This window comes from Sinocyclocheilus anshuiensis, unplaced genomic scaffold, assembly GCF_001515605.1.
Source record: "Sinocyclocheilus anshuiensis isolate Anshui unplaced genomic scaffold, SAMN03320099.WGS_v1.1 scaffold344, whole genome shotgun sequence".
Lineage (NCBI taxonomy): Eukaryota > Metazoa > Chordata > Actinopteri > Cypriniformes > Cyprinidae > Sinocyclocheilus > Sinocyclocheilus anshuiensis.
Window position 1 is genome coordinate 309559 of NW_015557066.1, and position 25630 is coordinate 335188.

General features: G+C 35.8%; 5 protein-coding genes and 1 pseudogene across 5 annotated transcripts in view; all 6 read left to right on the plus strand.

Annotated features, from left to right (window-relative positions):
- LOC107676629 (C-X-C motif chemokine 10-like) overlaps positions 1-560 on the plus strand; it is a 2140-nt pseudogene extending 1580 nt beyond the window's left edge.
- A 2079-nt stretch (positions 561-2639) lies between these two features.
- On the plus strand, positions 2640-3262 carry LOC107676630 (C-X-C motif chemokine 11-like). Its single transcript, XM_016471220.1, has 4 exons — positions 2640-2731; positions 2834-2960; positions 3045-3137; positions 3250-3262. Exons 1-4 carry the CDS (start codon positions 2674-2676, stop codon positions 3260-3262), a joined length of 291 nt encoding a protein of 96 aa, XP_016326706.1. The 5' UTR covers positions 2640-2673.
- Positions 3263-5370: 2108 nt separating this feature from the next.
- On the plus strand, positions 5371-6202 carry LOC107676642 (C-X-C motif chemokine 11-like). Its single transcript, XM_016471229.1, has 4 exons — positions 5371-5445; positions 5560-5686; positions 5794-5880; positions 6011-6202. Exons 1-4 carry the CDS (start codon positions 5388-5390, stop codon positions 6021-6023), a joined length of 285 nt encoding a protein of 94 aa, XP_016326715.1. The 5' UTR covers positions 5371-5387; the 3' UTR covers positions 6024-6202.
- Positions 6203-10330: 4128 nt separating this feature from the next.
- LOC107676641 (C-X-C motif chemokine 11-like) lies at positions 10331-11213 on the plus strand. Its single transcript, XM_016471228.1, has 4 exons — positions 10331-10425; positions 10549-10675; positions 10787-10876; positions 11037-11213. The coding sequence occupies exons 1-4, from the start codon at positions 10368-10370 to the stop codon at positions 11125-11127; spliced, it is 366 nt and encodes a 121-aa protein (XP_016326714.1). The 5' UTR covers positions 10331-10367; the 3' UTR covers positions 11128-11213.
- Positions 11214-14175: 2962 nt separating this feature from the next.
- Positions 14176-15058, plus strand: LOC107676639 (C-X-C motif chemokine 10-like). Its single transcript, XM_016471225.1, has 4 exons — positions 14176-14273; positions 14414-14540; positions 14656-14745; positions 14894-15058. The coding sequence occupies exons 1-4, from the start codon at positions 14216-14218 to the stop codon at positions 14922-14924; spliced, it is 306 nt and encodes a 101-aa protein (XP_016326711.1). The 5' UTR covers positions 14176-14215; the 3' UTR covers positions 14925-15058.
- Positions 15059-18904: 3846 nt separating this feature from the next.
- Positions 18905-25630, plus strand: part of flot2a (flotillin 2a) — a 31638-nt gene continuing 24912 nt past the window's right edge. The window contains exon 1 of the mRNA XM_016471274.1: positions 18905-19134. Within this exon, the coding sequence (XP_016326760.1) occupies positions 19086-19134 (49 nt within the window). The 5' untranslated portion in view covers positions 18905-19085. The remainder of the gene's footprint in view (positions 19135-25630) is intronic.

Below are 25630 nucleotides of genomic sequence, written 5' to 3' on the forward strand. Positions count from 1 at the left end.
GTGACTGGAAAAGGAACGGGTAAAGGAAAGGAGGTTAACAGAAAGTTAAAGGTGTGTTTGGATCCAAATAAGAGGCAAGGACAGAGATTACTGAAGGGCAAATGGTGAGATATACACAACTGTTACACTACTTACAGAATGTATAACAACCAATTATAATGTATATGTTTATGTATTATGTTGTGAGACTTAAATTCTGTGCCATTCCTAGGAGGCAAAACAAAAAGCAAAGGAACAGAGGAAGAAAAGAGAAGATTAAGAAGTCTGACAACAAGGATGATTATTGAAGTTACTCTATCTGTTATAATGCACAAGATTAAAAAAAGTAATTTAGCCATAAATGTATTCTTTGTGATTCTTTGTGATTTCTCTGATGAAACTATAACTAATACGCTCTTGTTTTAATTTATGCCAGTGAATGTTTTGTTCTATCAGGAATGATGAGCACATTGATATCGTTTTGAGCTGAACACACTTTTGAACTTTTACTAAATAATTTTTATACAAACCTTTCTAATCCAGAGGAAATCTGTGTGTGATGTAGCCATGAAATAAAAATAATAGCCTACATGCTAATTTGGTGTTTTGTTTACTGAAGAATAGTAGTATGAAGCAATAAATATGTTTTGATTACACAAGGATGAATTACAACGGACCTTGTCTGTTCAGTCTCCCAATAACTACTATAACAAAACATTTTTTGCTTTACAATTTAAAGTCCTCTCATTTCGCAGTCTATAGTCTATGCTATCTACTGATAAAGATTTCAATTAACTGAAAAATTAATTGCAAAAATACAGTTTTTGTCATGCTCATACTCATAGAATGAAGAAATTGCATGTGAATTGCCTTTGCTGAGTAGTACCGGTACATTCAACAGCTGAACTTTTCCGGCAGAATATTCAGCTTCTGCGGAAAATACCTTCTTATCCTCATCCTTCTTAGAAATTCATATCCTGCCATTCACACGATGTGTGCATTTATGAGAAAAGACCATAGTAATCAGAAAGTGAAAGCACAGAAGGCCACTGTAACTGTCGTGTAACACAGTATGCAATTTTAGACTTAGAGAAAAGCAGTTGAAACCAAACCGATGGCACACGTTTATATCAGATGCTACCTGCAACACAATCAGGTTGCACAGGTAGTCAAGTTCCTCCAGGATGGCACATCCATACGTGTCATATGTGAGGGGAGGGCGGGGGTGCGTTCAGAGGTGTACGAAGAACCAGAGATGGACCAGAAACTGGAGGAGAAGGGAGAGGGGAACAATGAAGAGATGGAGTTATGTCTCCAAGGCAGGCAGTGGCTCTGGCTCTCTGTCTGCGGTGGGTTCAGGTTCAGGTGTGGTGAGGGGCTGGATGGGCTCTGGGTCAGTGGCCTGCATGGGCGTAGGTTCCAGGTTTGTTATAAAGTCTCTTTCATCCATTGTGAAGGGGGACCCATACTGCAGCAACACCTAGTCCACATACTCACAAAAATTCCATTGAGAACCATCCCCAGATAGCTTAGCAGAGGCAGTTTGTGGGTTTGTGGTCAACACATTCTCACTACCAACTCGTCGTATACTGACACTTGATCAGGAACCTCTGGCATCAAACACAAACGTGATGGGCATGGGAATATCACCATAATGACATTACATATTGGAGTATTATTAAATACCTGTAAATAAATATTTATACAATATATACCTGTGATTTTGTGGGTAGGTTTAGGGTATGAGTGGGGTTAGGTGCTCCAATATCTATGGAAGTATGAATATTTACACACTTTACATTTTTTATACTTTTATACTAATGTATACTTTTACATATCCAAAGAATAATGCGTCATGATCTGACACATAAGGCAAACAACTGAAATCAATTAAGTACCCTGTACGTCGAAAAATAACGTCAAAGCGTTAAATAGTGACGCTGAGGGATCCTGACCAAGTGTCAATATATGACGAGTTGGGAGTGAGAACACTCTGGGCTGGTCCTTGGGGGACTGATCATCTGTGTGATGAGCAGAAGTCTGACATCTACTAGATCCATATTTAACTTATTTTAGGCAAAGAGGACAAAATTGCAGCACTACTTTAATAAACAAAACAAAATGATAATCCAAACAGGATATATTTCACAGAAGGCAAACACTCATAACATTAGTGCTGAACATAAACAATAACTAATGAACAAAACAAGAAATAAGTGATTTTATATATTTATATATATATATATATATATATATATATATATATATGTATGTATATAGTATTTATAAAGACAATAATACACAATCTGAGCTTATCAAAAGCCACTTTGTTTCTTATTACAATTATTATATTTCTCATATTATTTTACTTATTATATATTATTCTCTTATATAATTTTACATTTTCTATCTGATATGACATAAATGTAATATTGTATACCTGTATGTGTGACAGAAACCTCATAACACAGAACTTAAAACCCAAATAATATGATGAAAACTTCACTATTGTTACTGTTTATTTCCCAGAAACTGGGTAAGATATAGAAAGAGTAACTGGAACTAGAACTAGAGCATCAAACAGGGAAATCCCAGAATGTCTCTGTGATGTGTATAAAAAGATGCCAGTCAGCTCATTTACTCACATTTGGTCAGTCAAGTGGCTTAAGGTGAAGAGCATCAAGAGACTGAAAAATGAACACTGTGGCCACTCTACTTGTTTTTGTCAGTTTGTCCATTGTTGCTATTGAAGGTATTGTTTTGCTTTTTTTATATATTTCACTAACTCAGCACAATCTGTTGCTTTGTTGTTTCAGAATAATAATTTCCATCATTTATTTCTATCATCCTCCAGGGAAGCCCGGGATTGGAATCCAAAGATGTTTATGCCGTGGTGCTGGTCTCAAAATGGTGAAGCCAAAGCTGATAGACAAAGTTGAAATTCACCCTATTAGTCCAACCTGTGGACATTTGGAAGTCGTGTAAGTACATGATTATTTAGAACTGAATTTAAGACATTATCAATTTATATTCTCTTTAAATAACCTGATGATGTGTCTGAACAGTGTAACGCTGAAGAATGGTGTAGGACGAAGATGCTTAAACCCAGAGTCATTGTTTACCAAGACTATCATTGAGAGGATTGCAAAAAAGACCAGGTGAGTCTTATCAATGACATTACAAATGATATTGAAGACTTGAGCTTCATTCATATGTTAAAAATGAAGAAAGGATAATGGAGTCATTTTTATTTATGTTTATTCTTTTTAGGAGTGCTCAGTAACATGTGTGAAGTGGTTCAACTGTGATTTCAAGTGTTGTGGCCACTGTGGACCCTGTCATTAAAAAGCTTTATTGATACTTTTTCATGTATTACAATACAGTATTTTATATATTATATTTACACGTTATGAGTAATTTAATTTATTTATTAGTTGTATGTTCTTCTGTTTGTATCTGTTGTTTAATGTCAGTGGAAAGTATCAAATAAAACTTGTAAAGGTTTCATAATTTTTTGCGTTGATGGTCATTGTTATGGGTTCCTGAAGAAATATTACTTATGTTACATGCCTCAGTGTGTGCGAAAAGTAAACAGGAGATCAGGAAAGAACACATGGAGACACAAAGCCATTGTCTGGTCAGCAGCAGCCAATTCCTTTTTTTTTTCCTTCATATTATGTAGCACCTGGAAATACTTGGTTACTTCAAAGTGATTTACACATAACTGAAATAATCTTGAATTTAGCTTTATTTAGAAAAATGGTAAGAATATAAGTATGATAAAAAGTCATATTTATATAACATCACCCTAAAACCAAAGTTAACACAACAAAACACAATACAAAACAACAAGGGGAACTGAAAAGTCCATATATTGATGTAAAGGAAAATGTCTCAAGACCACAAAAGCAAGGGTGAACACAGAAATATCACATTTCTCATGTCACAATGGTACAACCAATGCCATAGTTAGTAAGGGGACAATAAGTTTTCACTTGAGTCTGTGGGAGCACATTCACCAGTCACAGGGAAACCGCAAAATGACCTGCCACTTACAGAAGACAATCCAAATTCAGGACCTACAGGGTCGTTCACACAGAACGCACTTTTAAAACACATGATGAATCACAGTGAAATGAAAAACAAAAAGCAAAACTGTTTTTAAAAGTTCAACTTCTTTTAACATCACACAATGTCTTAAATACACGGAGTTAGTTAGTCATACAATTTTTTTAAGACTGGTCATAACTTTTTTAAATCAGTTACATGAAAATGTATATTGGTCTAATTTGAATCCTAAAAGTATCCCTTGGCTAACTGCTAGTGAGAAGCTATTTCACTCACAGATACATAACAAGAGGGAAGAAAAATTATCACAATATCCATTTCACGCAGACTTTAAGACACAGTCTTAACATCATGGAAAATTGATGGCAAATTTGGCAAATCTGTAGAAGCAGCACAGTAGAAGGTTAAAAAAATAGGCTATTTATGTCATAAGTGTCTAGTAACCAGCAAAGCTGAAGGAGTATACAGTATGAATGATGTAAGCAGAGTTTTATATACATATGTTAATCATACTAGACAGCAAGTAGATGATGTAATACAAACGTAAAGTTTATCAATCAGCACTAAATATAATGCTAGACGTACACATACACTTAACCGACATGTTCACAACAATTTGTATTTGTGTGTTGGTCTTCTGCTTCTGCACTAGAAATGCAACAAAAAACATCCAAGTAAACCTTTCGTTCAGGACATCAGTATCAGCACGAGTTCGCAAAATGTTTTTCCCCCGTCATAAGTGTGAGCTTCTTTTTAAGACTCGATTTCAGATACAGAGGTACTGAAAACTGATCACTGAAAAAAACAGAAGTGTGGTTCATGTTTGACGTGATGTCACTGATTTTCATCATCACAATATTGTTCATTTCATAATCCAAAAGTTTGAGATTATTATCGCAATTGAAACATTTTTAATAATTTATGCACATGGAGTTGAACACCTTTAATTGTTTGCTGTTAATTTGTCTGATTTATAATTAAGCATGATTGTCAGTATAATGGATGCTTTAGCACTTGTGCAGGGATGTTATATTTGGTCCCTACATTTATCTTGGGCATTTATCTCGAGTGTTTGAAAGAATTTACACCAACTTCCAAAATTGCAGTGAAACTAATTACAATTCTTCTTCACTGGCGAGCATAATCATTACACTAAACAGCACGAGGCAAAGTCAAAGCATTTCAAAGAAATGGGAAATCAAAACTGTTGTGCTTGTGAAATTGAAACTGGGAACTGTGACCGTGCTGTAAATCCCTGATCTTCTGACGGCTATATAAGCACTGTAGCTGAACATCTCTGGTAATAACAGTCTTAGACAATCATCAACACTTTAAAAATAATGAAGACTGCCACAGTTTTTGTTTTTCTTGCCTGTCTGCTTGCAACAGAAGTACAAGGTGAGTGTTGCCTATTAAGACCTATAATTTAATATATATTATACTGTATCTCTTATACATATTAGTTTATTACCATGCTGTTCTGCAGCTAATAAAGGGTCATCTTTCTTCCAGGGCAGAACAAGTTTCACAAAGGCAGGTGCTTCTGTGCTGACAAAGGAGTGGATGTGGTTTTACTGAAGAACATTGAGAAGTTTGAAATCATCCCTCCAAGTCCGTCTTGTGGAAAACAGGAGATTATGTAAGGACAAAACAATGGTTTTATACAGATATTTACACATTAATGATCATGCTGCTATCTTAACACTCTTGAACACCTTCAGCTCATCTTTCCTTTTTTATTTCTAGTGTCACTCTTAAAAGCGCAGAGCGGAAATGCATGAATCCAGAATCTAAATTCACCCAGAATTTAATCAAGAGGGCTCTTGAAAAGATGTGAGTGTAACCATTTTTGCCGTCTGCTTGACCTATTGGCAATTTCTTAAATGAACAATTATATTTAAAAAAAAAAATTGAATATTTAAAAATAATATCTAATTAACTGATCTATTTCTGATCTTTACAGGGCCCACCAGTAGATGCACAGTATGATTCCGGATTAGCTGCTGTGTTATAATGCCACTGAAGAACATGCTGATACCCATAAAATCAGACGCTATATGACCTCTACTGTAGTTGACAGTTTGCATGCATTGCATGAGTTTGACTAGAAAGCATATGTATAAACTGTTGAGTAGTGTAAATATTTTCTGGTTAACTGTTGCAACTGACTGTGTAGTAATTATAAAAAAAAAAAAAAGTTTTTTTGTTTTCATTTTGTGTATATTCTTGTTTTATGTTCATAAAACTAATAAACAGTTGTTGCTGTTATACAATTCACTTATGATGTTTATTATTTATTTATTGTCCATCTGTGTCCACTATATAAAAAAACAAATCTTCCATAAATGAATGGTCTTTCTCAGGGGCAGCGTTTATGTATGGCAATGTATGGCAGTTGCCATACCCTAGCATTCAGATTTCAGACAAAACATCATGATGATGCTCGTTAAAGATAATCCAGATAGCAGAACAGACCTGAACATTGCTAGGTCGAGGTTCCTAATAGTGACAATTCATGCACTGTTGCCAACTCTCGCAAGACAAATAAGCAACCGCAGCTTCAAAAACGTGCCCAAAACAAGCCCAATATTATTTAATTATTTATTATCATCGATATTATTTATTATCAATTATTTATTACCAAAAAATGAGCCTGCAACATATTAAACTGGAACCACTCTTTTACTTGAAAAGCAAAAATAGAAGTTATTTTACAAAAATCAGCAAACGGCAATAAAGCGGGAGGTATGCACTATCCACTCATCTCCAATCATCTGTGAGCAGAATAGGATTGGAGAGATGGAAAAGGAGAAAAAGACAAGAGCTTTAAGGGGAAGCTGTAACACATCCACATATTTATAGCCTAACTTGTTTCAATTGTCGCGCGCCTTTTTGATTAGCTCCCACCTCACTGCTACCCACTTATGCAATAAAACAAAAGACATTTCTTTTTATATTTAATGCTGTTCACTGTGTATTTTATGTACTTAGGTAATGTGGGTTTATCATTCAGGAATGTTGTCATTGTGGCCACAGGGAATTCTGCCATACTCTATAGGTTTTTGTGAAACGCCGCCACTGGTCTCTGTTAATTCTTAGGGCAAAAACTGAATTACCCAGTTTTGTACATGCCAATACAGGGTAAGATAATTTAACATATTATAGCATAAAGGACAAGGATGCATCTTCAAGGGATGGAAACATTCTCTAATTTAGATTTTAAAGCAACTGATAATCAAAGGAGGCTATCTTGGCCCACTAGGTTAAGATGACCTTGTACTTGGAACAAGTAGCCTCTTGAGGTAAACTTATCCCAACTGTCAGATTTTTGGAGAACATGCACAAAATATGTATTTGTTTAAATAAATAAATAAATTAATGTATTCATTCATTTTTCATGTGTAAATATTTTTCAAAGGGATACATCTGGATTACATATGATTCCATGAATCATAAACAGGCCTATATTTTCAAATATACTGAAGTGATGTCATAATAGCTGTCAACTGAATTCAGAATGATTGATTCTAATGTATACATTAATAGAATTATTAAAATAAATAATAACTGAATGAATGGATTCATTCAGAATGAATAAATGAACTCTAACATTTAAGAATTAGAAAGAGCTTTATTGCCAAGTACACAAGGAATTTGTCTTGGTGACAGGAGCCTCCAGTTAAATTAAGGTAATAAGATGAAACATAACACTAATAATAAAGAGAGAAGATTATTCTAGAGCAGATTAGAAAAGATATAGAATAGAGAATAGACAATACATTTAAAATATAATACTACTGTAATAAAATGTACAGTTTTGAGATGTTATGTATTGTTCAGGTGGAATTGCTTGAGGGTAAAAGCTGTTTTTATGCCTGGCGGTTCTGCTCTGTAGTGCCTGCCAGATGTTCAAAGAGGAAGTGGGCTGAATGTGAGGGGTCCAAAGTGATTTTTCTATTTATTATATGACATAATAAAAAGAGCAGAAACAACTGGGGGCTTCTGTTCAAAACCTTACCCTGTCTACCTTATTACTAAAGACTGTCCAGCTGTCCCAGACAACGTAGATTAGCTTTAAAGCTTAAAATGTCACTGTTACAGCTATTTGAGAGTCCGAGTGTTTTCTGAAGAGTCAGTACTTACAATTCCAAAGTAAGAAGACAACGAATACGAGTGTTCATATATTGAGTTTGAGGAAAACTAACTCCACAACAAGACAAAATATGGATCGACCTCATCTTATTATTAAAAAATGGTTTAATAGACAGTGCATAAAGTTTATTATTTCATAACTCAGATAATGAAAAAGTCTATAATAAAAAAGTAACTTTGTATATTATATTGTGCATGCATAATCATTCTAATTTTTTTTCAATAATATGTAGCAGTTGAAGTGGCATTTCCAGATTTCTCAAAAAGTTTCAGTTTTCATTTTTTTTTCAGTTTTGCTTTCATTTTTTATAATTGTCATTAGCTGACTTCAACATAATGTCTGGTTAAGATCCTATATAAAGAAAAAGGCAGTGAAAACATTTGATGATATTCCAGTGAAAAGAGAAGTTTTCTCTAATGACCTGATTTGTGGTTTGTTTATGTCTTAATCTCTTTGGTTTTTCAACATCAGAACTCTAATTAGTCACTGAATTTCATCATTAGAAAATTTAAATATTTAATAAGCTGCAAACAAACATTACTTGCTTTACATTAAGTGTTGTACATGCCATAAAAATATATGGCATAACCCAGACATTTTTGTCTGGAAACTTTTCCTAAAGGTTTGTTTTTTTGCCAGCTTATCCTCAAATGATCTCAAATTAAAAAACAACCCAGGAATGCTTAGAGAATAACTCATTTATACTGGACAAATAACTCACACACATTTATGGCCAGTATTTAAGTCAGCATCTTTTTACATCAGATGTCACAAATGTTGTTTAGATAGGCTTGAAAATAAAGAGGCAGTGAAAACAACTGACCATCTTCCACAGAAAATACATGTTTTGTCCCACATCCTTGTTTGTGGTTTCTCAATGCCTTCACAAATAAATTCAACACCCACAAGCACACCAGCAAAACCAGAAGATCCCAGCCACACTTTGTGATGATGGAGATGGGTCATTATTATTTTTTTCATTTCACAGTCCAAAAATGACTGTATAGAACTTGCGTTGAATAGGTAAATGTAAATATTTGTAAATTTGATCAACTTGCTAAAAAACGTTTTGGCTAGTATATCACATGCTAAATGTAACTTAATTATCAAGTACATTTAATGAAGTAAAATACTTTTAATAATTTTCATTTTTTCATTGGTGGTTAGTGGCTTGGCTGAACTATAGTGTTAAAAACCTTTCGGTTACTACATTGAAAATGTACTTTAATGATGACCCACAGCTAATACTCTGCCGCTAAGCAAGGTTGGGTCTTGTTAGGACTTGAATGGGAGACCTCTTCAGGAAAACTACCCTGCAAGAAAAAAAAATCTGTAAAAAAAAAAAAAATGTGATAATGTCCTAGCAGATAGGGATGTTGGTGGTTGAAGAGAGAGGGTGATTAAGAATGATTATAAAACTTGATTTTCGAGTAAGTCGATACAGTACATACAGTTAGTAATCAGTCATAAATGAAACAAACTACAACTTCAAAGTGTAGCTATAAACTACTAAATCAGCAGGATTCAGCCAGACTGAATGCATAGAAATTGTTGGGTGCTACTTGGGTGTATCTGTGTGTTTTACCTGCACAGTCTTTTTTCTTTCAAATAATGGTTCATTAGCATTAAAATAATTGCAAAAGATTGTGTTAATAAGTAGGTTTAATGTGCATTTTCTATATTTCTGTGTATTGTTAATTTATTTATACACAAAATGTATACAACAGATTGTCATGTATTTAAAAACAGACAATAAAAGGCTTCAAATTCAATCAATTGAAATGTTTACAAAATATCTGAAATGCCCCAAGAGTTTTTCACTTTCATGTTTTAGCCTAACGTCTAGTAGTACTCCTACCAAATCATAATTCGCACAAATATTCCAGTCTAATTAAGCAATATTTCCTTCCTCATTCGTGGAAAGTTACACTCAAGGTGCTCTAAATCAAGGCTTCTCTCCATAAGGGTTAAGGACAGTGCTTCCGAGAAATCGCAATAAAAAGAGAAAAAAGAGAGGAAGACGGAGTATTGAAACCTAAAAATGGGAACTAAAACTAAGGGGAAAGCCCTGATCCTACAGTATTTAAATAAACTCCTGAAGTCCTTCAGTCATAATCTCACTGACCCAGACATAACACAACCACAGTTCATCGAGAATAAGAAGACAATGAAGACTATTGCAGCTTTTGTTCTTCTCGCCTGCCTGATCGCTGTAGGGGTAAAAGGTGAGTTTGAGCTCTGAGAATCGCAGATCAAGAGCCTCGGCATATCTTTAGAATGTACATTTGTTTATGGTAATGTTTTGCAGTTAATAGACTCTAATGAAATATATGACATTTCTCTTCCAGGACAGGACAGGTCTTCAAAGGGCAGGTGCTTCTGTGCAGACAAAGGTGCAAACATGGTTTTAGTGAGGAACATTGAGAAAGTTGAAATCATCCCTCCAAGTCCATCTTGTCGCAAACATGAGATTATGTAAGCATAGCCTACATTTGTATACATTGATTCATTTTCATTTTCAATTAATTCATCAACTGTAAAACAATCACGAGTAAGACTTGGCTTATTGCTTTTTTTCTTTCATAGTGTGACTCTGAAGAATGGTGCAGGACGGAAATGCATGAATCCAGAGTCAAAATTCACTCAAAATGTCATCATAAAGGCTATTGAAAAGAGGTGAGAATGTCTGCTTTAAGTATATTACTCATGCTTCACATTCATATTCAATGCAAAGACGTAGATTTGTGTGGCAGAGAGAGACATGTGGTAAAAAAAGAAATTAAGAATGAATTAATGGGAAAATAAACTAAATTTAAATGATTTCTGATCTTCACAGGAGCCAGCAGACTGTGCCACACAGTACAACTGTCTCTGTGCCCCTGAAGAACACCATGACATCATCATCAGCACCAACATCCTTCAAATGATTTCACTGACTTAAGATGTATTAATATTCTGCCTAATAAGTTGGAGTTCAATTTAGAAAAAAAACTAAATATTTCCTAATGTCTAAGCTGATTCAATTATTTTTATGTGACCACTGGGTTGTTTTCACAAACATATTTTAATAGAACCACTGAACAATGTGTCATATGTAAAGTCTTTTTATAATTTGCTGTATGATTGTATTTTCATTGTCCACAAAGTTGTGTCAAATAAAGCTTTTTTTATCTATGAATTACATCTTCTGACCTTTCAGAGTAGTTCTTGCATTCTGACATTCTGAGTGAAAATGCATCTCCATTTACAAAAAGCAATAGTCCCATTGGTATGTAAAACACGAGGTCTGAGATGGGGGAACTCAATAAAGCTTTAAAGATTGCAACTATTGTAAACAAGTGTCTCAGTTATAAGCAGCTATTTTTGACTGATCTGGCTAGCAGAAAGACTTTTGCCAGTGCAAACTAAAGTAGATTGCCAGTGCACTGGATAAATCAATCAACTGAAAAGGACATGCAAGCTACATTTCCATCCCACATAATGAATTAAAACAAATTCTAGACAACTACTTCTAACTGTGATCAGAAGAAGCTGTTAAAAATAATTACAAAAAAAAAAAAAAAAAAACCTTAAACGGGGGAACTTCTGCTCTAACTATTGGGAACTTCTGCTCTAACTATTGTTAGTTGCCTCATCATTAATGGAACAAAGATTTTAAACAAATGAGTCTCTCTTGAAAAAGGAAGAGAGGAGGTGGTCACTCATTCTCTGCTCTATTCTGCAAACGGATCATCATCAGTCATTTTAAATTTTATATCTGACAGTTTACATTTCATCATGTAGAATGTGATGAAATAGAGTGAATACTACAAATCTTTAGAGTGGGCGGGATTATTCACATGTCGTTATAGTTGCGCCGCCTCTACTGCCGCGACTCCTAAAAAAAACTTTTTCATTCCGCGTCGCCCCATCAAGCTCTCGCTGGATCCGCTCCTCTGCTATCAACGGGAGGAACGTCTGTACTTCCGCAACAGACAACGAAACAGCCACTTTTTGGTTGTTAAAAAAGGTGCGCTCGTTCAAAACAGTTGCGTTCAATCCTTCGCTGGCTGTGCTGATTTAAATCTAGCGGTTCTGTTGTGTTTGTGTCGCAAGTTCAGTGACGCAGGTAGTGACGATTTTCTCTCCGGCCAATCCGTGATCAGCAGAGTTTACACGTCACATTTTGGTAACGGTACGGTTCGCTTGGAACCCCAACCGAGGTGGTACTAAAAAAAGTACCAGGTACCAGGTACTGTACCCAGTGGAAAACCCCCCAAAAGTGAACAGAGCCTTACCATGCAGTGGAAAAGCGCCATTAGTGTTCACTCTTATTTTTTCATTGTATACAGCAGACATTGAGACCCCATACCCATAATCTATCTATCTGTCTGTCTGTCTGTCTGTCTGTCTGTCAGTCAGTCAGTCATTCAGTCAGTCAGTAAGTCTATCTGTCTGTCTGTCTGTCTGTCTGTCGTTCTATCTTCTCTACTTGGTATGCCTGAAAAACAGCTGTGTTTATACCAGTTATACTACTCTTATACAAGTTTTTCCCATATTGAAGTAATTTGTGCATGTCAGCATTTCCAAATTTCAATAGATCACTGTTTTTATCAGAGACTTTAAAATAGAACCTGCAATGTAAAGTAAAAGGGTAGTGAGAGCCACTAACCACTGACTTCTATTAAGCTCTATTTTTAAAATAAATGTTGGTCTGTGTACTAGTTTGTGGTTTACATCACCACACTGTGATTCAGCTGTCTGCACAAGGCCGCAGGCTGATATTCAGAACAACAACAGAACAATGTAAATATGAAAATAAGGAATTATTATTGAGTGACGTATATTTTAGATACAATATTGTCAGTTACTTTTGATTATTATTCATCAGCTAAGAAAAATAGTTTGAAACTAAGCCACAGCAGATTCAAATGTCACAGGAATATTTCTAGCATTTCTTTCTGAATTGGGCATATACCCTCATCAAAAACATGTCCCCATATTTTGATACTTTTTTTCATACTATTGGATGGATATAAATTGTCTTTGCCTGTAGAGCAGTCATTCACAAACTGCATGCGCAATAAAGAGCTGCTTCATAGCTGACAATGCTAGAAGTTTTGTTTCCTACAAAAGATTCTAGGTAAAAATTCACCTCATCCTGCCACTCTTTTTGTTTTCTGCCATATAAAACATCCCGTTACCAACAATCTCAGACCTTTTTGCAAACCCATTTGACCGACTGATTCAATCACCATCTGGTATCTAAGTTCGGATTCAAAACAGCTGATAGAAAACACACATTACATAATTGTTCATGTACATCATTCAAAATGATTCTTACAGTAAAAAAGGTCCAGCTATGCCCCTGGTTGTTGAACGATTCGGTTGAGTAAATGATTCACTGACTCACTCAATCACACTTGTTTTGTACCTGAATGTAGTGTTTTTTTAACAAATCTATTGAAAAATGGTTCAAACCTGCATAAAGAGTCACCGGAAGTCCCCACTACTAATACACAGACTGTCTGTAAATCCATAATTAAAATGTGTATTAAATGACACAATGATTAAATTTTTTTTAATGTTTTAACGGCCTAATGCTTTTCATTGCAATAATAGTGTAATATTGCAATTATAGTCTATTAGACTATAATTGCAATATTACATTATTATTGCAACGGAAAGCATTAAAACATTACAAAACATAATCATTGTGTCATTTAATACACATTATTATTATGATTATCATGCAATGTAATTGCAGTTTTATTGTAATTATAGTCTAATATTGACAAAAGAAAATTATCATTTGAATGATTCCTTCCTCATTCTTGGAAAGGTCAAGACTGCATGAAAAGAAAGTGTTTCTGGGAAACTAGACAAGTACAGATGCTGGACTGTAGAAACAAAAACTGAAAAAAATCTCATGGAGGGAAAATCCCTTATAAAAACATAAAAATAAAGCAGCTGAACTTAATCATCCACAACTTCATTAACCAGCCATTAGGGAGGTGAAAACAGAAGATCAACATTATGAAAATCAATACAGCTGTGGTTATTCTAGGCTGCCTGCTTGTTGTAGAGGTGAAAGGTGAGTTTGATCTCCGAACTTTGCAGATTGAAGAAATGCAAATATTCAAGTTTTTGATGTTTTGCATTTATATTGTGAAACCTTTTTTGCATGGCAGGCTGTTGTAGATAATGGTAAAATGCTCTGTTTTTCTCTTCCAGGCCAGGCTAGAGCTCCAAAGGGCAGGTGTTTTTGTGCTGGCAAAGGTGTGAACATGGTTCCTCCAAAACTGATTGAGAAGGTTGAAATCATACCACCAAGTCCCTCTTGTAAAACCCAGGAGATTGTGTGAGCACATACCATTATTTACATCAATATTCTCTAAATATTGTACATCTCTGTTTAAATATGTTGAATGACATAAATAATCATGCAGCTTATTTTGTCTTGTGTTTTTCTGTAGTGTTACTCTGAAAAATAGTACAGAGCAGAAATGCTTGAATCCAGAATCTAAATTCACGCAGAAATACATCATGAAGGCTGTTGAAAAGAGGTTAGTATAACCCTTTAATATTTTTATATTTTGTTTATACTTGAACACCACAGACCTGCAGAGTGAGAAATACAATATGAATACTTCTCTTTTTTTATACTTAATAAGCAGAGAAGACTCACTATCAACTGTTTCTGATTATTTTTAGGAGCCTGCAGAAGAAATATGAATCCATATGAGCAATTGTTAAGTGAAGAACATATGATATTAGCAGCCTACAATCAGTAGCCAACATCCTTATGACCAATCTTGAACTGAAATTTATATTGTAATGTAAATCTTCTGATAAATATGATCACTAATCACTGTTGTACATTTTAAAATAGTAATGCAAAACATGCCTGATTACAGAGTGTAATATTTACAGTCAAGCAAAATAAAGCTTTTGTGACATTGCAGTATTGTTGTTTTTTTTGTACTTATTGTCATTCTATGGGGCATAAATTAAAAATAAACAAAAATAAAAACATTTACATACATTTATATTTAGTCATTTAGCAGTCGCTTTTATCCAAAGCGACTTACAAATGAGGACAATGGAAGCAATCAAAATCAACAAGAGAGCAATGATATGCAAGTGCTATAACAAGTCTCAGTTAGCTTAACGCAGTACATGTAGCAAGGCTTTTTTTAAATCATATAATAAATAAAAAATAAAACAGATAGAATAGAAAAAGAATAGAGCAAGCTAGTGTTAGAGGCCTTTTTTGCTTTTGTTAATTGTATAATAAATAAAAAGAAAACAAATAGATAGAATACAAAAAGATTAGAGAAGTTAGTGTTTTGTTTTTTGTTTTTCTAAAGAAAACAAGCAGTTAGTAAATGAATAGAGTGCAAGTCTGAAAGGGGCAAGTTTTTTTAAAGAATAGAATTAGAATAGAGAGTGCTAGAGTTAGAGGGGCAAATAAAGATGGAAGAAGACATGATGAAGTTGAGAAGGCTTGAGATCTCAGAGACAAAATAATATAATATTTTATAATACAATATAATATAATATAATGGAAGCTTGTTTCTGCTTGTTTGTGCAAGACTTTATGTCTTGTAGTTCTCAGAAATATAAGAGAAGTCAGAATTGTGATATGAACTCAGAATTGCGAAAGTCTGATTTGTGAGATAAAATTTCCTTTTTAACTTTTTTTATTCCGTAGTGGTGATAGAATTGCAAGAAATAATAGAATAGAATGGAACATATAAGATCAGTATTTGTCTCTGTTTTATATTCTTCTTGTTCATGCTTATTTCCCCTATTTGTACATTTAGATTACAGTTATCTTGTGCTCACTTACAGTTAATTTTTAAAACTTTTCAATATTACACACTCAATTTTGCTGTAAATAACCTTTTTATGCAGTACCATGCTGAGACCATCAAGAATGCTCGTGAAGCCATTGAGAGTTTTGGACCTGGCAGCATTGAGTACCGACCTGTGGCCATTGCTCTGGATACCAAAGGCCCTGAGATCAGGACTGGACTTATTAAGGGAGTAATTACAGCGTCTTGTTTTCTGATGTCCTTTTCAATATTAGAAACTCTTTTTTAGAGCTTGTCTAATTGCTCATGAATGTGGTTTCTTCAGAGTGGCACTGAGGAGGTCAAGCTTGTCAAAGGAGGTAGAGTTGAGTGTCATCAGCACAGCAGTGATATGAAAAGCCAAAAACAATAAAAAGTAGCCTGTTTGGAAGAAATAAAATGTAATTATTAAATCTAAATGTGAACATTAAATTTTAAAAATAAATTTAAATTTGCACATTAAGTCTAAATGATAAGTGTACATCTAGAACTGAAAATGCAAATTGGTGAAGCGACGCAAAACAGTACCAGAAAAGGGTTCTTTTGCTTGTAATAATAGCAGAACTACTGCTCTATAATAGAGAGCAGAGCCCTTTTTATATGGTTCCATAAAGATCCATGCTTTGAAAGTGCTATATAGGACCTTAATGGTGTTGTAAATAACTTTTTAATGATAGTTTATTTTCATTAATATTGTTACATTAGTATATTTATGTAATTAATATTAGTATTATTAATATTATTTAAAAAAAGTGCCTCTCTATTTACCATATCTTGTAGCTTCTTTAGGGTTTTACATTAAAACAACAACAACTGCATGTTGTGTGAATTAGGTACTTTTTTTGACGTGAAATTGTAGCAAAAAATGTCAATGCACTAAACAACAGTTATTAGCAGAGTATATTAATAAATGACAATTGACGATGAACATGAATAAATACATAAAGAAGAAAAACACAAAATAGAATCAGAAAATACATGTGATGAAGACCAAGTTTCAGTGAAATATCTTCACAGTCCTTAGTGATGTCTTTCCATCATTTTGGTGTAACTGAGTGGCAGTTTCTCTCTGCAGATGATGAGGTTGTGGGATGTGATGCATCCGAAATACACAACTGAGTTTGGAGTTACAGTATGTCTCATCCATTTGTTTATGAAAACCAATTATTTTCACAAAGGCCAAAAGTAGCAAAAATTGACAGTATGTGAGCCCTTCACAATGTTAAATGGAAAAATTGACATAAAGTCATGGGATAGCTTTGTGTGTGTGTGTGTGTGTGTGTGTGTCTGGGTATGTTTCTGCATAAACCCAAGTAATAATAAAAAAAATAAATCTAACAATATGGATTATAAATTCAGTATCTCTGTTACTTAGTGGAGAAGAGGAGAGAAGTGTCCTCAGCTTAACAGAGCTGCTCACACTTATATGTGACCAAAAAACTAAAAAGAGAAAAGAACATGTTTGTTTGGAAACCAGTTATAATTTTTTATTTTATCTAAAAAAATTTTAATAAATTTAAATTTAAAGTATTTAAATTTAAGAATGAAATCATTTGCAGATCAAAGTGATGACTAGGTTGGATAAGATCTTGGACCAATGTTATTGTGTGTTTCCTAATGCTTTTCACTCTGTGTCTTGGGCTCCATTGGGGCAATCAGACCATAATTTGATTTTTCCCATTCCTGTTTATCCATGTAAATCTAAACGTATTATACCAATTAAGAGAGTGGTCAAGGAATGGTCTGTGGAGGAAAGAGACATGCTGTTTAGAGGCTACCGATTGGTCTGTTTTTAAAGAGTCATGTTTTGATTTGGATGAGTAGATAGATAGATATATAGATACACCTTGCTACGTGTACTGTGTTAGGCTAACCGAGAATTGTCATTTGCACTTATATATTGTTGCTCTTTTGTTAGTTTTGACTGCTTTTATTGTCCTCATTTGTAAGTCGCTTTGGATAAAAGCGTCTGCTAAATGACTAAATAACTAAATAAATAAACAAGATATTACATGCGTCAAAAGCAGATCCATGAAGTGCATGTATACACTTAATCCCTTAATGTAAAATATGAGGTATAAACAGACTTGGCTTGCTGTTAAAAAAAGTTCTCTCTCTTTTTTCTTTCATTTTACCTCAGTTCTGTGTACTAATGCAGTTTATAGGCTACTTTTAATTTGGCATTATGTACTATAGACATGTTGACTTATTACAAATTGCTTGTGATGTTCCCCGTAAGTCACTTTGGGTTAAAGTGTCTTCTAAATCCAAGATATAGGGCTCAAGCTCAAGACTTTAATTTTTAATGTTTATCTGATGTCTTTTTCTCTTTTCTATGAAACTTAAAGCAGAGAACCACTGCTGTGATGTAAGCTCTGGGTGGAAGGTGAACACATTGCTGCCTAGCACTGATTTACAGCAAGATAAGAAAAAATGCATCTGAGCATGAAGCCAAGAAAACATCAGCTCAAAAGGTATCAAAACGGTCAGATAAGGACGTAACCAATTTCACATTTTTATGTGCTAGGTGGTTACTTATGTCCTGGAATTTCTTCAAAAAATGAAGAACCGACATTCAATAAATAAATAAACATAAATCATGGGTAAAGTTGACTTCATAATTGCCTTTGACGTGAGCTTGTCAAGCACTGAGGGACAAGTAGTCAACTATAATTAATATAAAAAGCCTAAACCAAACCCTTTAAATAGTCATAAAAGCATTGTATTGAATGTTTTTGCAAAAGATCTGGAATGACAAAATGTAGTAACTCTGGAGTTTAGGCTCGTTTAAAATCTTATGGCGCCCTCTACTGTAATATCGAAGAATAACACAAATGTAACGTGTATTGTCGTAACACAGTCGTCTGAAAGGGCGGTGACTACTGGTGCATGCAAGCACAAATCTTACGGAATATGGTGTACACTAGACTACACTGAGAGTCTTGTCGTTGTATCTGACTGTCTTTAATACACTGTTCCGTCGTCGTTGGAAAAAAAGGAAGTAATCTCACGTTCTGAATAGCTTTTTAAAGGCGTTGGGCAGGAAAAATATGGGAAATTGCCACACGGTAGGACCAAACGAAGCCTTGGTGGTATCAGGTAACAATCAACTGCCTTCAGTTTTTCTCGAAGCAGCCCGCTTTTCACGTGTATTATATTCATCTGAAATGTAGCTAACGTAGAACGTGTATGTAAATCATCATAAATGTATTTTATTCTACAGTGTAACTGCAATTAAAGCTTACTTTCTCAAGCGTTTCAGTCGAGTAACAGTAAGTGGGTAGACAATCGTGCTTGCCTGTTGCATTGTGGTTTGTGTTGTATGAAAATAGTAATACAATCCATCACTCGTCTTGTGCTGTTGTGCCTCACTCGTGCTCTGGTCATTTTCGATTTCGACGTGCTTGCGCAATGAAATCGATGTTTCTCTTAAAATCCTCTTGGTCTTGAATATTGATTGTTTATATAGTTGTTTAAATTAAACACACGATTTATGTATTTGTGCTTTTTGACTGTGTACATATTTCTATGTGATGCTGCTGCCACGTCCATATCGGAGTATAAATCATCTTAAGCCATATCTGTATCACGTGAACAGATAATCATAACATGATTGTAGGCCTTTGTATGAACACGTTTTCTCGCTGCAGAATAATGTGTCGTGTTTAATAGAAACGGTACCAATCAAGACCAGGGGTGCCCAATCCTGTTCCTGCAACCCTGGTCAAACACATCTAAATCAAGTAATCAACCTCTTCAGGAGCACTTGATAATTACAGGCAGGTGTGATTGATCAGGGTTGGAACTGAGCTCACCTGGTAGGTAGATCTCCAGGAACAGGTAGATCTCCTGCTCATTGTACAATATCCCTTTTAGCATGCCCCTGTTTGTAAAAATAGGGATTTGTCTATGTAGTCCAAAGCACTGATTTCTATGATTTTGTCATTGCTTGTCTTCCTGGGATGTTGTAGAAAGGTTCCTGGGTTTCACAATTTTAAGTTACATTTATTTATTTATTTATTTATAATGGGGAAAATCAAGCAGAAATGTGACTGTGCACATGTGGGACAAAATAATAGCAAAATATAAAGTTTTATTTCATTACATGAATTGAGTCTAAATCAATAGACTACATCAAAATGACCATATTATTGTATGATTTTAATTGCTGGATACAGTCAAGAAGGTCAAGACCTCTGTTCAATATAGCTACTTTTATATAGTTTATCATATACCCAACAGAGGCATTAATATCACCACATATCAGACTACTAAACTGTACACCGTCACAAAATTTGCTAGTTCTTTTATTTTAAATGATCTGTCAACTACAGTTTTTTTTTTAACTGAACAGTTTCCTGCAGAGTCATTTCCTCTTTGCTTAACCTGCCTTAACATTGTGTCCGCATTGGTCATGTTTCATGAAATAAAGTCACATGCCAGAAGCTTCAATGGGCCAACTCACGTGATTGATCTGGCTGCAGTTGTGCAAGTGATTCAAACAACAGCTGAGGATTGCACACTAATAGCTGATGACATGCATGGAATTTGTTGGAATAGTTTCCAGTACCTCCATTGCAGCATGAAGAGAGACAACCTCTGACTTGAATGTTAGGGAACAGACCCATATACATAGATTTGTGAGGAATTTCCTCACATATCTCACATACCTAATGGTTACAGGGGCCCCAGCTGTTTATATCACATCATGTTATACATAGATCAGGAGTACAGACTGATGCATAAACTTCAGGCAACATGACCTGAATGTTATAACATTGGCAGCTGAATGTAATCAATCTTACATTATCTCCCTGAAGTCCAGGTCAGCTGTCATGGTTGGCCCAACAATATCTATATTTGCACAGACAAGTAGCCTAAATATCTTGCTCCATAAACTGAATATCTTGGAGAACTGGAAGGTCTGTTTTACACTTACCCATCTAATTGCTTGCCTCCCATGGCATTAGTTTGTTAGCCAAATCACAACATGAGCAACAGACTTCATTTTACATAATGAAATAGGATGTGCATGTTCATTTGGCCAAAAGATGTGTATGATTTAATCCACTATTGATGGAAATATACTTATATGAGTGAAGAGTATTTTGTTTGTCGTTCAAACAATAACAGACATATTTAGTTTAAATTATGGCCTTGGGATTCAGTAAACCTCAAACTAGTCCCAAATAATCAAACTAGTCCCAACTCCCACCTTTGTAAGTTAACTGAATAGTAGCCTAATTCTGTGTTCGTGTACACTCAACAGTTCAACAGTTTGGGGTCAGTAAGATTTTTTAAAATGTTTTTGAAAGAAATCTGTTCTGCTTACCAATGTTGTGTTTATTTGATGAAAAAATAAATGTGTAATGTTGTAAAATATTACAATTTAAAATAACTGTTTTATATTTAATATATTTTATTAAAGTAGTTTATTCCTGTTATGGCAGAACTGAATTTCAGCCATTACTCCAGTCTTTAGTGTCACATGATCCTTCAGAAATCATTTTAATATGCTAATTTGGGGCTCCAAAAAACACTTCTTCTTATTATTAATGTTGAAAGTAGTTGTGCAGCTTAATATTTTTGTGTAAATGGTAATAATTTTAACCATAACTTTTGATGCATCATTGTTGATTAAAAGTATTAATTTCTTTAAAAACAAATCTTGCGTCCCAAATTGTTGAACTGTATGTAATAAGACATTCCAGATGCACAAGCTGTTTTGTTTGAAACAGCTAGTTGATTATTAACTTGAGCTGATTTCTGTAAACATTTAACCACCATAGTGGTTTGGTTAGCCTGTAACTGTGAGTTGGGGCTTTCCAGTGATTTTCATTGCATGTGGTTATGTTATAATGATGAAGTTGTTCAGTTTACAGTTTATAAACCAGTTTGGTGAGGCATGTATGAGGTTTTTACCTTTTGTAGGTGGTTGTAGCAGAGCAGCCGGTACTCAAGTTTACTTTAGTTTTCATTTACTTCATAAAAGAGGTGTGTGTTAATAATGATGGCAGCGAATAAAAAGGGTGAGAATGGCGCCCCTAGGAGAAGGTGTTCCTGATAAGCACATCTTGTGAATGGGCTAAAGTCAGCCAATCGTCCAGATAGTTTAGAATGTGCATACTGCTCACTCTGAGAGGGGAAAGCGCCGCATTTATGCACTTCAAGAATGTGCATGGGGCTAAAGCCAGCCCGAATGGGAGCACTGAGTACTGGTATGCCGTGCCCCCGAAAGGAAACCTCAGAAAGCGTCTGTGGCGCGGTGCTATCTGAATATGAAAGTGTACATCTTTCAGATCTATGGATGCAAACCAGTCCCTGGGAGGGATTTGTGCCAGGATCTGCTTCAGAGTCATCATCCTGAACGTGTGCTTGTGAAGTGCTTTGTTGATGGGTCTCAGGTCCAGAGTCCCACATCTCTCATGGGTACCACAAATTAGAGGCTGTGCAAGCAGGCTGTGAACCTTCTTGTCACCTGCAAGAACAAGGGGAACATAATGCAAGATGCGGCACTTGGGGGCTGGGCCTTCAGTGGGCTGTCTCCTCCTCTTGGCCGATCCGTCAGGACGAAGGCTTGGCAGCTTAGGGCAGTCCACTGTCATGGCGTGGGCTCCTCCTCTGTCCGTGACGCCTTTTCCTGGGTCCCGTCCCCTGCTTGCAGCGAACATCTGGCTCATGTCGAGGAACCATGGAGGATGCGGTGGGCTGCTTAGCTGCTCTCTGAGCAGAGCGGGGCGCAGAAGAGGAGCGTGATGTAGACGGTGGATGGCACGTGCGACGGGGTATCAGATGACTTTGCACACTTTTGTGCCTCAGAGAAGCATTCTATAACTGACTCCACGGCGTCACCAAAGAGGCCGGAGGAAATGATCAGAGTCCTTCAGGTCAGCTAGGGTCAGCCATAGGTGCCTGTGAAGGACTACCATGAAGCCCATGGAAAGACCGATGGATTGAGCAGAGCGTTTTGTCGCCATCAGCGTGAAGTCCGTCACTGCACGCAGGTCTTTCACGACGTCTGTGTCCATGTCGCCGCTGTCCAGGGCCTGCAGGAGCTTAGCTTGAAAGACCTGCAGCACCGCCATTGCATACAGTGTGGATGCCGCTTCGTCCGCGGAGGTATAAGCCTTGTCAGCGAGGTGGGTTGTCAATCTGCAAGGCTTAGAAGGCAGGCTGAAGTCTGCGTCAAGCATGGCCAAGGAAGGGCACAGATGTGTGGCGACAGTCTCCTCGACGGGGGGCATGCACACATAGCCATGGACCTCCCCCTCGTCCACGTGGGAGAACATGGCCTGAGTGGAAGAGTGGATGTGTGCCGACTAGGGTGTAGACCACATCTTCACCACCTGCTCGTGGACATCCAGGAAGAACAGGACCTTCCTCCTCAAGGCAGCCAGGTGACAGCTCCACTGGAAGTACCAGGAATTTAGATGCATGTTACTCTGTAGCATCCCAGTTGAGGTCAAGCTCCTTAACAGCTTTCGCTAGGACCCTGGTGAACTAGCCATCGGATGCAGTGAAGAAGCCATCTTATCTTCAGGTGCATCTTTGACGATGGCAGCGTGAAGGAGAAGATTCTGAGGCAATTGTCGCTTTCACTGCATTATATACTGCCCGCAGGCTTGGCAGTATTTGCATGCGATTTGCATAATTAGCGACAATTGGCCAGTTTAGCACTTTCCAAAACATCCCCTTTTCAAGATGCACATGCAAATTTGGCTGATCCTTGACCCGATCACGGGCAGCAGCGCAAAGTTGATTCTGTGCTAATTTGATTTAATATTTGATGTTTTTTAAAATGTTGTAGATTTAGCAAATGAGAAAAGCTAAAATTATTAAATATATTTTGAGACAAAGGTCTTCTTAATTATTTTCTGTTTTGTTTAATGTAATTAAAGCAACAGTTTTTGGGGGGTAAAAAAAAAGTTTAGGCACTTTAATTAACATTATAATAAATAGCTGGCTGACTTTTCCATTTGTTGACATAACATGGTTAGATTCAGGTAGTAAATACACTGTAAAAAAAATTCCGTAAAATTTACGGTAAAAAACCGGCAGCTGTGGTTGCCGGAATAGCAACAGTTTTTGGGGGGTAAAAAAAAAGTTTGCCCCAACTTTTTGTTGGGGCAAAAGGCAAATTAATTAACATTATAATAAATAGCTGGCTGACTTTTCCATTTGTTGACATAACATGGTTAGATTCAGATAGTAAATATATATCATAGATTAAGTTGGGTTTCCACCTTAGAGATAATCACCATGTTTATAATGAAACCACCATATTTAAAAAAATATGATATTAATATATCATATACAGTGCCTTGCGAAAGGTATTTTTTTCACATTTTGTTTTGTTGCTGCCTTATGTTAAAATGCTTTTAATTACTTTTTCCCACATCAATCTACACTCCATACACCATAATGGCAAAGCAAAAAACAGGTTTTTAACATCTTTGCAAATTTGTTAAAAATAAAAAGACTTGGGCTAAATGATTCCATTACAGTATTCATACCCTTATCTGGGACAGTTGAAGTTGAGTTGGCTCAGGAGCATTCATATCGCTTGTAGATGTTACTACACTTCGAGTGAAGTTAACCTGTGGCAAATTCAATTGAATGGATATGATTTGGAAAGGCACACACCTCTCAATAAAAGGTTTAACAGCTGTAAATGCGTATCAGAGCAAAAACGCCAAGCCCTGAGGTCAAAAGAACTGCCTGTTGAGCTCAAAAACAGGATTGCATCAAGCCACATATCTGGGGAAGAGTTCAGAAAAATTTCTGCTGCATTGAAGGTTCACAGAAGCATGTTGTCTCCATTTTTCTTAGTGGAAGAAGTTTGAAACAACCAGGACTCTTCCTAGAGCTGGCCTCCTGGCCAAACTGAGCAATCGATGGAGAAGGGCTTTGGTTAGACTGGTGACCAAGAACATGATGGCCACTCTAGTTGAGCTCTATGATCATATGTGGAGATAGTAGAAACCTACAGAAGGACAAATATCACTGCAACACTCCACCGGTCTTTATGGCGGTGTGGCCAAACTCAATCCTCTCCTCAGTGTAGACACATGAAAACACACTTGGAATTTGCAAAAAAAAAACGCCTAAAGGACTCTCAGACTCTGAGAAACAAGAATCTCTGGTCTGATGAACTGCAATTCCAAGCATCATGTTTGAAGGAAACCAGGCACTGCTCGTCACCTGCAGAGTAGCGTCCCAAAAGTAAAGTGTGATGGTAGCAGCCTCATGCTGAGGGGCTGTTTTTCACATCAATACTGTGTGCCTTTTGCCCCATGCTGGTGAGCCTTTTATCCCGTGTGTAGGGTAAAAGGCCCCCCTTGCCACCAAATACATTTATAAGATTTTTAAACAAAATAAACTACATGTATGATTTATTTTCACACAAAATATGTTGCTCCATAAATGTTCAATACAAACAAAAATATTTTTTCTCATACATCATGGGCGTAGTGAAAAGCTAATTTTTTCTTAAGGTGTGCTTTTAGCCCTGTTGTAACCTATTTATTATATTATATTATATTATATTATATTATATTATATTATATTATATTATATTAAGCCTAATAAATAATTT

What these genes read in the sequence shown, in the direction of transcription:
- LOC107676630 (XM_016471220.1), top strand. Translation starts at nt 2,674, where the DNA reads ATGAACACTGTGGCCACTCTACTTGTTTTTGTCAGTTTGTCCATTGTT. An exon ending in GTCCATTGTTGCTATTGAAG is followed by an intron (nt 2,732 to 2,833) that starts GTATTGTTTTGC and finishes ATCATCCTCCAG; the next exon opens with GGAAGCCCGGGATTGGAATC. An exon ending in TGTGGACATTTGGAAGTCGT is followed by an intron (nt 2,961 to 3,044) that starts GTAAGTACATGA and finishes GTGTCTGAACAG; the next exon opens with TGTAACGCTGAAGAATGGTG.
- LOC107676642 (XM_016471229.1), top strand. Translation starts at nt 5,388, where the DNA reads ATGAAGACTGCCACAGTTTTTGTTTTTCTTGCCTGTCTGCTTGCAACA. An exon ending in GCTTGCAACAGAAGTACAAG is followed by an intron (nt 5,446 to 5,559) that starts GTGAGTGTTGCC and finishes TCTTTCTTCCAG; the next exon opens with GGCAGAACAAGTTTCACAAA. An exon ending in TGTGGAAAACAGGAGATTAT is followed by an intron (nt 5,687 to 5,793) that starts GTAAGGACAAAA and finishes TTTTATTTCTAG; the next exon opens with TGTCACTCTTAAAAGCGCAG.
- LOC107676641 (XM_016471228.1), top strand. Translation starts at nt 10,368, where the DNA reads ATGAAGACTATTGCAGCTTTTGTTCTTCTCGCCTGCCTGATCGCTGTA. An exon ending in GATCGCTGTAGGGGTAAAAG is followed by an intron (nt 10,426 to 10,548) that starts GTGAGTTTGAGC and finishes TTTCTCTTCCAG; the next exon opens with GACAGGACAGGTCTTCAAAG. An exon ending in TGTCGCAAACATGAGATTAT is followed by an intron (nt 10,676 to 10,786) that starts GTAAGCATAGCC and finishes TTTCTTTCATAG; the next exon opens with TGTGACTCTGAAGAATGGTG.
- LOC107676639 (XM_016471225.1), top strand. Translation starts at nt 14,216, where the DNA reads ATGAAAATCAATACAGCTGTGGTTATTCTAGGCTGCCTGCTTGTTGTA. An exon ending in GCTTGTTGTAGAGGTGAAAG is followed by an intron (nt 14,274 to 14,413) that starts GTGAGTTTGATC and finishes TTTCTCTTCCAG; the next exon opens with GCCAGGCTAGAGCTCCAAAG. An exon ending in TGTAAAACCCAGGAGATTGT is followed by an intron (nt 14,541 to 14,655) that starts GTGAGCACATAC and finishes GTTTTTCTGTAG; the next exon opens with TGTTACTCTGAAAAATAGTA.